Raw genomic sequence first — 14922 nt, 5'->3', positions numbered from 1 at the left:
TGTGCTGTCTGTCTCGTGTCGGTTCATTGTCTTCCCTTCCTGGTTTTCCTGCGTCGCTCCTTCCTGGTTGTTTTTCCCCTGTCATGTCTTCTGGTTTATCTTCTTTTTTGCCTGCCTGCCTGCCTGCCTGCCTGCCTGCCTTCCTCAAGTGCATTTTTGGGTCCAATCCTCGCTCCAAACTGGAGGCGTGCCGACCGCCATCTACTGTAGCTAACACACTGACTATGGAGAAGTAGCTCATACAACCACACTATAAAAGATCTGAACTATCCCTTTAAAGGAACAGTCTTTTACTGATATTATATCACTCATAGTTGACAGGACAACAGTGTAAGTACCTGACATGGTCGGAGGAGGGTACGGGTTGTCCGTGACGACATGATGAACTGGAAGAAAAATAGATTTTTGAAGCAGGTTGTCATCTCCAGAGTAATAAAACTGACGTGTATTTTCCCCTGTATGCTAACTTTGTAACTTACCGTACCAGCCAGGCGGGGACGGGCAGTAGACTGGTGCAGGTCTGCAAGGACCCACTGAAACAGATGCGGGTTGTTGGTTGTTACAATAAACATGTCCCTCCAGATTACTGCATGAAAGATATTCTACTAATTATATATATTGCATATTTACTTTTGAATAGGTACTTTAAATACATCGTGAAAATAATAGGTGTTATACCTTCTTGTTCAGATTCTGAGACCTCTTCTTCTTTTTTGGTCTCTGGCTCTGTCAAAAAAATGACAGAATGAAAAAAAATTGGTTTTTTTAAATAAAAAAATAAATAAATAAATATATCATATCATATTTTACATATTTTACCTTTTTTAACAGCTATTATTTCTTAATGTGAAGTATTTGTGTGTGTTTGTTTGAGCAAAGTGAATGAGAACTGTTTTCTTTTATGACAGACTTGCATTGCAAATTGCATTGTATGTGAATATGCAATGACAATAAAGTAATTTATTCATTCAGTCATTCATTCATTTATTCATCACCCAGGCTTCTCTGTGCTGGACTATCGGCCATCCTGGGACCTCTCTCTCTCTCTCTCTCTCTCTCTCTCTCTCTCTCTCTCTCTCTCTCCCGGATCTTCATCCTGCAAGAGATTCAGCCTCTCTCTCTCTCTCTCTCTCTCTGTTTCGGATCTTCATCCTGCAAGAGATTCAGCCTCTCTCTCCCCTGTGTGTTTGTTTCTTTCTCCTGTCCATGTGAATGATGTGCTGTTGTGTGTCTTGTGTGTTTGTGCAGTCTGACCTCTTCCAGGTCTCCATTGTGGAGACAAAACGTTTTGTCATCCTGATTGTCTATGCTGTAATGTTACTACAGTATGTGCGTCTATTCTGTACACACAACACACTGTATATATCTGCATCGAGGGTCTGAGGACTGTACAGATTGTAAAGCACCTTGAGGTTTGTGATTTGTGATATTGGGCTATATAAATAAAATCTGACTTGACAACAGACGTCTTCACAAATTCATAGGTTAATATCTCCAGTACAATAGTAATGGCTCTCATCACAGAATGAGTGGGAAGGTGACTTATTAGAGGCTAATTCATTTACTTACCTTTTTTGGGAGTCTTGGTGGAAGTCTTCTCCACTCTCCTTGCTTTTGTTATTGTAATTTAAAAAAATAGAGACATCTCATTAATTTAAGTTATGACAACACTGACATAAATTGTGAAAATGTGTCATTAGAAAGGTAATGTTGCATTTATTCATATGATCTTATTGTAGCTTTCTTTCAGTTTAAGCTTAATTTAATGGAATACGTCAAACATTTTTGTGAAATGCCCTTCCTGCTGGAGAGATAGATGAGAAGATTGATACCACTCTCGTTTCTGTACGATAAATATGAAGCTACAGCCGGTTAGCTTATCTTAGCTTAGCATAGCGACTGGAAATGGGGAAAAGCCTGGCTCTCTCCAGACTACAGGTACGTTACAAAAACTGCATCTCTACAGCTCACTAATTAACATGTTACATTTCATTAGGTTGTTCTTTCTGCTGGCTGTAGCATCATATTTAATGGACAGATAAGTAAACAAGGGTATTTCCCAAAATGTTTTTTCCTTTAAACTCACTCCTAACCTACTGATTTACAGTAAGACCATTTCAGTCATAGATTTAACCACTTATTACAACAAATGTATATACAGTAATGCTGGGAGCTGAGTGCCCTGCTACGCCCTGCTATGCCCTGCAGTGCCCTGCTATGCCATGAACTACTACAACTACTATTTCTAGTCATACAGTAGTTCCATTATCTTTATTGAGACTATTATTGCCACTGTTCATCACACCCCCAACCGACACCATCAGACACTGTCTACCAAGAGCCTGGGTCTGTCCGAGGTTTTTTCCTAAAAGGGAGTTTTTCCTCGCCACCGTCGCACTAAATGCTTGCTCTTCGGGGAATTACTGGAATTGTTGGGTCTTTGTAAATTATTGACTGTGGTCTAGACCTACTCTATCTGTAAAGTGTCTTGAGATAACTCTTGTTATGATTTGATACTATAAATAAAACTGAATTGAATTTAACTGAATTGATGGCTCCGCTCTTGATAATGCTCCTTGGACCAGCCAAGCAGCATGCTAAGCTGAAACAGGGAGCACCATGCAGAAACCAGGGCAGTAGTACTTGAGTCCGGACTCATACTCAAGACGCTTTTTTATTGTCTCGGACTCGTCTCGGACTCGTTGGAGTTTGGACTCAGACTTGTCTCAGACTCGGGCATTGGACTCGCCAAATATTCTAGTTGGTCTCGACCGAGTCCAGCACTAAATGCTTTTGTTCTAAAGTATCTTCCTCCTTCAAAAAAACAAAAACATTGATGAAGCGCGCTCATTCATAAAACAGGTATTAGTTTAATTCAAAATCAACCTATAAGAGGCATCGAGTTTGGTCGCCTGCTATACGCCGGACTGCGTCATATACCTCAATCATCAGGTATCAGTTTCATTCATCAGGTATCAGGAATCAAAATATTCAAAATTTCATTTTGGCCACAGACACAATGTCAGCGAGCACCTGGTACTATGAATTCTTCAGGACAAGTCGTAAGTTCAAGAATGGGAACAGTTCCATTTTATATTTTAAGTAAATCATTTGGCCTAATTTGATCCTATAGCGTGTTACTCTGCACTTGCTTTTTGATTATTACAAATAATAAAGCAAAATGATAATCGTAAAGTAAAGTTTCTCACATCACATAAAGTATGAAATGAAATGCAAATTTTTTTAAACTGTGATCACGAAAGACGCTTCCCATTGAAATACATTAGTTTAAAAAACGTGCTGAAAAAAAACAAACAGATAAACGTGTCCGTGTAGACGAATCAGTAGATTAAATTACATTTCACGAACTGCCGTGAGACTGGGCTGAGTATGAGTGGTCTTTTCTGTCTTGACTTGACTGTCTCTCATTTGGACTCCTGACTTGGAGTCAAACTTTTTGACTTGGATTTGAACCTCTTTGGACTCGGCCTCGACTAGTCCTGGTCTTGGACTCGACAAAGGTGGACTTGACTACAACCCTGGCAGAAACCCCCCTGGGTAAAAAAAAGAGTGAGCCAAAACGTTGCCAGCAGCAGCAGTGAGTAAAGCAGCGTCCGTGTAGCAGGGATCAGTGAGGAGGGACGCATATTTAAAAGGACCGCCTTGATGTGATCTGATAGGAATGATAATTCAATCAGCGGGCATATGACTTCCGTATCCTGCATGAACTGACGCTAAGCTTAATTATATGCCCGTAGTAATTGTGAGTATACCTCTGAAAGGAGCAGGAAGTTTCCTGATCCGCGTGGTTTGTGGCTGCAGTTTTACAATTCTGGGCAGACCTGGATGCACCACAACACACACACACACACACACACACACACACACACACACACACACACACACACACACACACACACAATTTAATTGATTTCATCACAATGAGAAACAGGATAACATATTACACTTATTACGTTTTCAAGACAAACAGGGTATGAAGATGGTATGTTTCAGTGTTCAGTGTTTACCTTTCTTCATTGGCTTTTCATCAGTCTTTTCACCTTCACGCTCTTAAAATAAAAAAAAATTATTAAAATCACAAACAATACAAATGCGAACTTTACTTGGCTATGCTTCACATTGCGCCATAATAGTTATCACTAGCTTTATGTTATAGTCAGTCAAGGTGATTCTGAGGGGAGATGCCATCCCCTGTGTTAGCAAAATGACCAAAACGCATTCCCTTGTTAACCTGCCATCGCCCTGATTTCACATTTTAGAGATTTCCTAAATTCCGCCTCTAATGTTGTATTTCCTCGCAATCTGGCCTCCAATCTGCTCCGTCAATCAATGTTTAGTTTTAGCTTATAGAATAACACTAAACATCATCTTTGTTATCATACATTAGCTTTATAGGTATTTGGATGTAAAGAGCTCAGAAGTGAGAAGTTTTGTGTGGTGACTTTAATGGGAATCTCTTAAGTCAAAACTTTAAATTGTTGTCTGTACCTTTTTTCCTTCTTATAGCTGAAACTCTTCTTGGAGCATCTGGAGACACAAACATGAGATAACGATCACTTAAAGCTGGAAGACTGGAAGATTAAACAGAAGTACATCTGCAGCGGCAGCTGGAGTGGATTTGTGTTCTACTACCGCGGCAGTAGCATACGAATCTGCATTCATCACAGCAAATGTAGTAAATATTCTGGCAGACAGGAAACTTTAGGGCAAGAACTCAAACAAAGAAGCATATGAGACTAAAGTTTGCCTACTTCTTTGAAACTAAATGCCAGTTGTTTTTGTGAAGACGATAAATGAACATAGTGGAGTATCTCCAACCTTTTTTCTCTGCAGTCTCGGTGGCCGACTCTGTGGCCTTTGCAGAGTGCATACAGGGACACGCTGAAACCACAAAGCATACAGGTGAAGTTCCAGTGTAACCTTACATTTAAATGTGTTTAATACGACTGCTGTAGTAATCCCCACTCTCTGACCTGTGGGTTCAGCCTTTGGTGCTTCTTCCGCGGGTTCAGGCACAGGCTTGATCACATCCACCGTCGCCTTCTCGTCGTCGTCTTCGTCGTACTCCTCCTCTTTTTTATCTTCAGGCTCGTCTACAGTTTTCTTCAGTTCAGCTGTCGGCGCTTCATCTTCCCCCTCATCATCCTCTTCCTCTTCAAGAGCAGCAGGCTGACTGGTGACTGAGGAGGAAAGCAGCACCATTTAGGTTTTCATTTGTATTTTGACTGATTACACTCTTGTGTATTTGTAATGGAATTAGTGTAATGGTTTCTTTTTTGTGTCCTTTTCCACCCCCAACTGGTGATTGTAAGTAGCTGCACTAAAGTGGAAGTGAGGTAACAGTTAATGAGAATAGGAGGAGGAAGACGTAGACGTGACTTGAGCAACCTGTCTGAAAGTTGGAAGTCTTCTGGTAGCTGTGCCAAGAGAAATCTCAATCATTCCCAATATTGCAGAGACGGAGAGCGTAGGTATATGTAAGGAGATAACATAGGCACAGGCTAATTATTGCTAACTAAAATGCTAGTTAACATAATGTGAGTCGAAACTGCTTGCGAGCTTCTCTTGACTATACCGTAATTCCTCTACTGTGCGACAGTAAGTCGCGTGGTTATGACACAATCGTTAGCCTGTTTTTATAATGTGAGATACGATGTAATGGAGCCTTTTATACATTGTTGTGTTTCTTTAGAAATAAACAATGGACAAAAAGAGTCTTTAAACGCTTCACATAAAGTTATTCGCTGTCAAAGTGGTGCCAAAATGAATGGCAGTCAATGGAATGCTAACGGGAGGTGATGGCTTGGTAGCATCAAAATGGCGCCATAGAAGCTACGCGTTCCGGGGAGAGGCTTACCCCCTTGACCATAGAGGGAGCATCACAGTGTACGAATCTGCTTAATACTGTACCTTAAAGTCCACCAACCGGCCTCATATGTAAGTTATCCAATATTTACAGTTATATTAACATGTTTATGTTAATATTTATTTGGTTTTAGTACAGTATGTTTGAGGATGTTTAGTTTATTGTCAGCTACATATGGATGTATTCAATCTTTGGTACAGATTACAATACATAATTTGAAGCACCTGTTTATGTTGATTTATATCAATTACTCTACTAATGTATGAGAGATATTTGGTACTTGCAAAGATACTTACTGTGTTTGTATTTTTGTGTTCTTTTTTTTACAAAAAAGTGATATTTTATATAAGAAATTGTGTCAATTGTACTATTATTAGTAGCTTCATATTTCCTTTAAAAACACTGAATATTTAATGTACACACTTAACTTCAGCTAAAATGATGCACTGCCTATAGTTTTTAACAGTTATTGAAAAAGAGAAACAGTTTTATGACGTGACAAATGAGTTCTGATAAGCTGGTGATGTTGAACAGTGTGTAAAACACAGCAGGTATAATGGATGTGTGACACCCACCAATTGTTTCTGCTTCTTCAGCCTCTTCAGTCTTATCTTCATCAGCAGCCTGTTTGATGTCCTCGTCCTCGTCGGTGTCTGCCTCAGCCTTTACTGCCTCCTCCTGGACGGAGAACGCTGCTGCAGTGGCAGCTGCAAACACACAGTGTAGTGTAATCACACAGCCAGTGTACAAAAAATGCCTTTTATATTAATTGAGATATACTGGGCAACATTTTGGGATAGGAACGTTAGAGACCTAGAGTGATGTTACAAGGAAAAGACAACTAAATCAAAAGATTTAAATGCACCACAGCAATAAAATGTATTTCTTTCTTTAGAAGTCAGATTTATCCTGAAGAAATAGTTATTATGAGTTACTATTACTAGCATTATAATGTTATTGCTGATGTATTTCCATCTGTTGTCCTTGTCCAAATGTTAAAAAAGGCACCATAAAATAGAAGAAAAAGACATATATATCTTATAAAATTGATACATAATAAATGTGTACAAAATAGTACACCAATCATCCACATCTACTTTTCTCCTTTTCATATTTTTTGCTTTGATATATTATGAATATAAGTATAATTCAACTGCTGACATTATCTTTAAAAAGTCTTTTTTTTTAACATCCAGGCCAGGGGACTGCAAATGAAAAATAGCTTTTTGGCTAATTCTGGCATTTGTAACCCATACATAATCATGCATTTTATTAATTTGCACTGTCCCCTTCTTATATACAGTAAACTGAATGGAATTGAATTGACATTATCTTTGTTTGTTGTCCATAAAGTTAGTTTGAATGCACATCTGCTGCCAGACCAATCAGAAACAAGCATTTTTCTCTAGCTGTGGAGTCCTGTAAAATAAGAATGAAAATGAAAGTTGTCAATAATGCTTGACTATACCTGCTAGCAAGATGTCGTCAACATCATCATCATCCTCTTCTTTATCTTCATCATCTTCATCATCATCATCATCGTCTTCTTCATCCTCACTAGGTAAGGACTCAGATGTGACTTCATCATCATCTTTTTCAGCGTCAACAACTGTTTCTTTTTCTTCTTCCTGATCGAAGATGAACTCAAACGAGCTGGTGTCAATAACGCCATCATCTTCATCGTCGTCATCGTCGTTTGAGGCATAGGAGATGTCACTGCTGAAGACCGTCTCTTCATCAGTTTCAAGAGCACTGTCGTCATCATCTTCATCGCCTAAGACGCCGCTGTCCGTACTCTCAAAGGGAGAAGCGTCGACTTCCTCCTCCTCCACTTTATCGTCGTCGTCATGGATGTCTTCTTCAGTGACATCATCGGGTTTGTCATCATCATCATCATCATCATCATCATCGTCGAGGTCTGCGAGGACGTCTTGGTCGAGTTTGAGTTCTTCGTCTTTCAGGTCACCGTCGTCCTCATCGTCTTTATCGTCTTCATCGTCTGCAAAGTGATCAGAGGAGGCGACGGAGATGTCCTCGTCTGATTGGTCCAGACCATCATCATCATCATCATCCTCCTCATCAGTCTCTTCGGCAACTTTGACGTCTTCGTCCAGGTGTTCATCGTCGTCATCCTCGACGAAAGGTAAAGCAGAAAGATCTTCCTCCTCAGCAAGTTTGTGATCTTCCTCCTCTTCGTCGTCCTCGCTGGCAGCAGGAAGAGGAGGAAGGTCAAGCTCCAGGTCGTCGTCGCTGTCTTCTGGAAGCACGCCGTCGCTGTCGGACGTCTCGGCGCCTTCCGCTAATCTGTCGTCTTCATCGTCGTCATCGTCCTTCTCCTCCTCCTCCTCCTCCTCCTCCTCGCTGGAAAGGAGTGCAGATTCACTGACTTCTGAGGAGTCAGTGACAGCGTCGCTACTGTCGTCTTTTTCGTCGTCTTCTTCGTCGTCTTCGTCGTCTTCGTCGTCTCCATCGTCACTGTCTAGGACGTCAACAGGTGCGTCAGACTCAGAATCAGGAGACACCGCCGACTCTTCATCCTCAGAAGTGGAAATAGGTTCAGGAGAAACTTCATCATCCTCAGCCTCTTCATCCTCGGGCTCAGACTCTACTGCATCATCTTCGTCAGCAGCGTCTGCCTTCTCTTCATCATCATCATCCTCGGCATCCGCGGCTGCAGGTTCAGTCTCTTCTACATCATCTTCATCAGCAGCATCTGCCTTCTCTTCTTCTTCCTCCTCATCATCATCATCATCATCCTCGGCATCAGCGGTTGCAGGCTCAGACTCTTCTACATCATCTTCATCAGCAGCATCTGCCTCCTCTTCTTCCTCCTCATCATCATCATCTTCTGCTGCTGCTTCCTCTTTCACTTCGTCTTCCTCATGAGCTTCATCAATCTCAGCTGCAGCTGTTTCAGGTTCCTTCTCCTCTTCTTCATCTTCATCCTCATCTCGTGCCACCTCTGCAGCTACCTTCACCTCCTCATCCTCCTCTTCATCAGCAGCTGCTTCAAGTCCCTCTCCCTCTTGCTCTTCCTCTCTTTGCCCTTCTTCCTCTCCCTTCTCCTCCTCCGCTGCCACAGCTTCTGCCCCCTTCTCTTCTTCCTCCTCTTCTTCCTCCACCTCCTTATCTGCAGTTTCTGCCCCCTCTTCTTCTTTCTCCTCTTCTTCCTCCTCTTCCGCTGCCACAGTTTCTGCCCCCTCCTCCTTTTCTTCTTCCTCCTCCTCCTCATCCACAGTTTCTGCCCCTCCTCCTCTTCTTCTTCCTCCTCTTCCTCCTCATCCACAGTTTCTGCCCCCTCCTCCTCTTCTTCTTCCTCCTTCTCCTCCTCATCCACAGCTTCTGCCCCCTCCTCCTCTTCTTCTTCCTCTTCCTCCTCATCCACAGCTTCTGCCCCCTCCTCCTCTTCTTCTTCCTCCTCCTCCTCATCCACAGCTTCTGACCCCTCCCCCTCTTCTTCCTCCTCCTCCTCCTCCTCATCCGCAGCTTCTGCCCCCTCCTCTTCATCCTCCTCCTCTTTCTCCTCTTCATCCACGGCTTCTGCTCCCTCCTCCTCTCCTTCTTCTTCTTCTTCCTCCTCTTCCACTCCTTCCAACTCCTCTCCTTCAGCTTCCTCCTCCTCCTCATAATATTTTTCATATGCCTCATTGTACTCCTCTTCATAATCCTCTTCATACTCCTCTTCATACTCTTCCTCTTCCTCTTCCTCCTCTAGTTCTTCATCCTCCTCTTCCTCACCAGCAGCCTCCACTTCATCTCCCTCCTCCTCTCCCACTTCTTCTCCCTCCTCCTCTCCTACCTCTTCTTCTCCCTCCTCCACAACTTCAATCACTGGTGGTATCGCCTTTGCTTGCATCCCTATAACTGTATGAAACATGTTCATGTTATTCTAATTATCTGTGTAATAATGTTCTTTTATAACATAAACATCAAACAAATCAATACAACTGTCACACACACTTTCTTGGGGTTCATACAACCCTGAGAGATACTTCACTTTTACTCTCACCTGTACTACAAATGACCCTGAAGTAAAGGGACATGAATGAGCACCTTAAATGTTACACATCAATATGTATAGTGCTGTAAGCAATTAATGAATAATTACTGAACTAATAAATATGCAACAGTTGTGGACTAACTCCAACCAAAAGTACAGCATGAGGCTATGAGGGGCCATTTAGGTCATATATCAAGAATGCATGCACATACTCCACTTTTTCTCGCACACATAATAAAAAGCATGCACATACAGCACTTTCACCTCACACATACACTACTTTTTCTCGCACACAAACATAAAAAGCATGCACATACACCACCTTCAACTCACACACATTACTTTTTGTGTGCAAGCTATGAAGATGTCTGTGTGAACTAAAAAAATGTGTGCGAGCTGAACTGTGCTATTTCCTCATTGTTCCCCATGCCAACAGAAAATGAGGACATTTATAAGCCTTCCGAGAACATATAATTCTCTAGCATTGGGAGTATGCTGGAGCCAGAGATGTTCACAAGTCATTTTTTGGAAGTCCAAGTCGAGTCTCAAGTCTTTGAGCTCGAGTCCAAGTCTAGTCTCAAGTCTTTGAGGGGCAAGTTCAAGTCAAGTCTCAAGTCTTTTGCCACGAGTCCAAGTCAAGTCTCAAGTCTCTGGCCATCTGATCTGTCCCATAAATCTTATGAATTCAAAGCATGTCCAGACAGTACAGTATTAAAATCAGTTGTGGGATAACTTGGGTCTACTTAATACATCCCTCTAGCCCTCGGACCTGGTGAAATATTAACATAAGTCTTTCACATAATTTGGATACAACTATAAAGATACAATGTGTTCCCAGAATTAGCACAACACTTTGAGATGGTTAGCTTGTTACCTGTGATGATATATGCTAAATATACCGTCTCTTTCATTCAAAAAAATGTCTAATGTCAAAGTGGAAATCAAGAGAGTAGTGGCAGCGCCACACCAGTTACAGAACAACATGCATCTCACCGTCAGTCCAAATTACGCACAATAAGCCGTTTGAACTCACTGATGTAATGCAATTTATTTAGTACGCTCAGTGAAACTGAGTTCAGTGCGAGGGAGGTCCGACTCAGAGGAGGAGAGGTTAGTGAGGCCAGCGTCTCCACGGCAGGTGACAGTGTGCACGGATCCGCTGCGCCACGCATGGATGAAATAATGAAATAGTAAATAGGACTACAGTAACAGAACTATGTGCAGAATTAAGACAGTCAAGACGGCCCAGTGTTTGGTGGACCAGGGTACACCTTGTACACTTATTAGCCTACAAATCATCCACGGGATCAATTACGCATCACATGAGTTTGCCCACCCAACACAGTGTTTGTTCCTGGGGGGATGGATCCGTGCATCCCGCCCATGGATGTCTGAGGCTCAGCAACTACTAACTATAAAGATATAATTTGCCTGTTCCTAGCATTAGCACAACACTTTGCGATGGTAAGCTTGTTACTTGTGACGATATCTGCTAAATGTAACGTTTCTTTCACATTAGCATGTGAGTAACTGACCTATTTAGGTGTGTTTTGAGATGCCTGATGAAGTCCGACGTTGTTGATCCGGCATCATTTATCTTGGTGCCTCACCTTGCATGTAGCTGTTGGCTTACTGCCACTGTTTACCAAGTTTTAAAATCAGTTGTGGGATAACTTGGGTCTACTTAATACATCCCTCTAGCCCTCGGACCTGGTGAAATATTAACATAAGTCTTTCACATAATTTGGATACAACTATAAAGATACAATGTGTTCCCAGAATTAGCACAACACTTTGAGATGGTTAGCTTGTTACCTGTGATGATATATGCTAAATATACCGTCTCTTTCATTCAAAAAAATGTCTAATGTCAAAGTGGAAATCAAGAGAGTAGTGGCAGCGCCACACCAGTTACAGAACAACATGCATCTCACCGTCAGTCCAAATTACGCACAATAAGCCGTTTGAACTCACTGATGTAATGCAATTTATTTAGTACGCTCAGTGAAACTGAGTTCAGTGCGAGGGAGGTCCGACTCAGAGGAGGAGAGGTTAGTGAGGCCAGCGTCTCCACGGCAGGTGACAGTGTGCACGGATCCGCTGCGCCACGCATGGATGAAATAATGAAATAGTAAATAGGACTACAGTAACAGAACTATGTGCAGAATTAAGACAGTCAAGACGGCCCAGTGTTTGGTGGACCAGGGTACACCTTGTACACTTATTAGCCTACAAATCATCCACGGGATCAATTACGCGTCACATGAGTTTGCCCACCCAACACAGTGTTTGTTCCTGGGGGGATGGATCCGTGCATCCCGCCCATGGATGTCTGAGGCTCAGCAACTACTAACTATAAAGATATAATTTGCCTGTTCCTAGCATTAGCACAACACTTTGCGATGGTAAGCTTGTTACTTGTGACGATATCTGCTAAATGTAACGTTTCTTTCACATTAGCATGTGAGTAACTGACCTATTTAGGTGTGTTTTGAGATGCCTGATGAAGTCCGACGTTGTTGATCCGGCATCATTTATCTTGGTGCCTCACCTTGCATGTAGCTGTTGGCTTACTGCCACTGTTTACCAAGTTATTGAAAACAAAACCAATGACAAAAGGCAAGTTAACTCCGTGAGGACTTGGTGTCGCCATCGTCAATGTATTTTTTTTATAGTGCGCGCACATAAGACATAGCGCATGGGTTACGTCATACGTTTCCCCAACGTATATGCGCCAATAAAAGAAAATAGAAATACATGAATAAATTTAAAAAGCAATAATTGCATGAAAACATGTTGTTGACGAGTCTCAAAGCTCGAGTCTGAAGTCTTTTGGGTCGAGTCACAAGTCAAGTCTGAAGTATTTTGGGTCGAGTCAGAGTCAAGTCTGAAGTCAGCTGTTTGTGCGACTTAAGTCTCAGACTTGAGTCCCCATCTCTTGCTGGAGCATGACCAATATTACCCTGTTCAGGTTCTCATTTGACATAATTGTATATTCAAGGGGTTGAATGTCAAGGTATTGTTGGTGTCTGTACAAAGTATGACAGCTTATGCCAAGGCGTGATGCCATTCTTTGTCAGTTCATGCCAATAGCCAGACAGTGACTGATCTGTTGTGCAGTGATTCTGTACTGTGGGGCGGCCTCTACTCTCAGTCATAACTGTAGTCATAACTGTAGGTTATGACTGAGCATAAACCAACAGGAAATAATAATAAAATAATAATTAATAAATAATAATGTAGATAAAAATTGAAAATAATCTATTAGCCTACATTACACTTAGTTGATGCTTTATCTAAAGCAACTCTCATTCACACACACACACGTATAGGGGCAGTGTCAGGAGCAATTTAGGGTTCAGTGTCTTTCCTAAGGACAATTTGAAATGTAGATTACAGGGGGGGTGGGAGTGAACCACCTTCATTTGCATATTAGCTTGCACACACTTCTTTTTTGGGAGAAAAAGTAGTGAGTGCGAGGGGAAAGTGGTGTATGTGCATGTTTTTTATGCGTATGTGAGAAAAAGTGGTGTATGTTCATGCTTTTTGTGTGTGTGTGAGAAAAAGTGGTGTATGTGAATGCTTTTTATGTGCGTGTGTAAGGTCTAAGTGGAGTATGTGCCTGCATTCTTGATAAATGGCCTAAACGGCCCCTCATAATTGTTTGCCTGGCGTATACACCAAAAAGTTTCTAAGCTTCTGGGTTTACTTTTGTGAGATGCGGCCCACTGAATATGCACAGTAGTTTTTTCACAATTGCTTAACATGGGTGCCGAAAAGGAGTCAGGCATCACTTGTCCGGTGTATCCCAGTCAATCTGTCTTTCATGCAATCAGCAGCCAGTGTAAACCCGAGTGATGAGATGAAAACTCATTATAAAGCTCTGTAAAGCCAAGGGGAGCTGCAGATTCTGGTGAAGTAATCTCCAAAGTGTAATAGCTTAGTTTGTGAAGTTAGCTTTGAAAAGAAAATGAGCATCCGATCTACCTATTACAGGTAAAAAAAAAACAAGCTACATACCTTTACTTCGGGAGGGTAGAAATTCTCCTAGAACACAGAAACGGAAATCAGCAACATAACTACAAATTAAACTGGATCAAACATGTCACTGTTTGGATGCCAATACACATAAAGTAAAGGTCAGTTTTAGTAGAAGATTAGTAGCTCCGTGGAAGCAGTTATCATATGAAGTTAGTGAAAAACAGGCAAGCTTCTTTTAAGAAAAGTTATCGTGGCAGCAAAATAATAATTAACACATACCTTTGACTAGTGATTTACTGCATCCATTACTGTTAAAAGGGTGGGGGACAGGATTGATTATATCTATCTAGAGTTAATCCACACGTTCGTAGAAAAATAGTAATCATAAAATACCTTTTGCTTTTTTAATCTTCACCTCCACTTTATCTTTCTCCTCCTCCTCCAACCATCCTGAATCTTTAAGATGGTTTAATACATAAAGTCAGCTTGAAACTCCATAATAACAATCCTTTCAGTCCCAAGTTTGATTTATTTTTATTGCTATGAAAGTAGAACGTTCCTGCAGTAGCATCATTATCCATCTTAAAGGTCCCACGTCATGCTCATTTTCAGGTTCATACTTGTGTTTTGGGTTTCTACAACAATATGTGTATATTCTTTAATGTTCACGAAACTTAATAATTATATACTTATTTTTCTTATACTGTCTGTCTAAATATACCTGTATTCACCCTCTGTCTGAAACGCTCCATTTTAGTGTCTGTCTCTTTAAGACCCCCTCCCGAAAAAGACCAGTTTCCTCTGATTGGTCAGCATTTCCGGGTCTTTCGCATCTGTGCTCTCTGCGTCTTTGCACCGTCATTGCAGCCGGGGAATGACTGTAACAGCACTGTAGCGGCTTTCTAACTATATATAGAATAGTTGTAACATCACAAATGTACGGATGTCCTTACGGCTCATTTAAAGGCACAGTTTCTGAATACGGACTGTGCGCATTTTTCTGTGGATTGAGCGGTTTGATGCTTTCACAGTATTTATGTAGCACCTCGACATG

General features: G+C 41.5%; 1 protein-coding gene across 1 annotated transcript in view; it reads right to left on the bottom strand.

The window, feature by feature from the left end:
- LOC120546480 (trichohyalin-like) overlaps positions 1 to 14922 on the bottom strand; it is a 55392-nt gene that overhangs the window by 20917 nt on the left and 19553 nt on the right. Inside the window, exons 6-19 of the mRNA XM_039781412.1 lie at positions 14262 to 14324; positions 13908 to 13934; positions 9174 to 9751; positions 7356 to 9108; positions 6463 to 6594; positions 4995 to 5201; positions 4840 to 4902; positions 4510 to 4548; positions 4029 to 4070; positions 3774 to 3842; positions 1570 to 1611; positions 679 to 726; positions 480 to 533; positions 339 to 386 (exon numbers count right to left, since the gene is read on the bottom strand). Coding sequence (XP_039637346.1) covers positions 339 to 386; positions 480 to 533; positions 679 to 726; positions 1570 to 1611; positions 3774 to 3842; positions 4029 to 4070; positions 4510 to 4548; positions 4840 to 4902; positions 4995 to 5201; positions 6463 to 6594; positions 7356 to 9108; positions 9174 to 9751; positions 13908 to 13934; positions 14262 to 14324 — 3165 coding nt within the window. The remainder of the gene's footprint in view (positions 1 to 338; positions 387 to 479; positions 534 to 678; positions 727 to 1569; positions 1612 to 3773; positions 3843 to 4028; positions 4071 to 4509; positions 4549 to 4839; positions 4903 to 4994; positions 5202 to 6462; positions 6595 to 7355; positions 9109 to 9173; positions 9752 to 13907; positions 13935 to 14261; positions 14325 to 14922) is intronic.

This window comes from Perca fluviatilis, chromosome 18, assembly GCF_010015445.1.
Source record: "Perca fluviatilis chromosome 18, GENO_Pfluv_1.0, whole genome shotgun sequence".
Lineage (NCBI taxonomy): Eukaryota > Metazoa > Chordata > Actinopteri > Perciformes > Percidae > Perca > Perca fluviatilis.
Note: the sequence above shows the minus strand (reverse complement) of the source record. Positions and strands in the feature narration are given on the sequence as shown.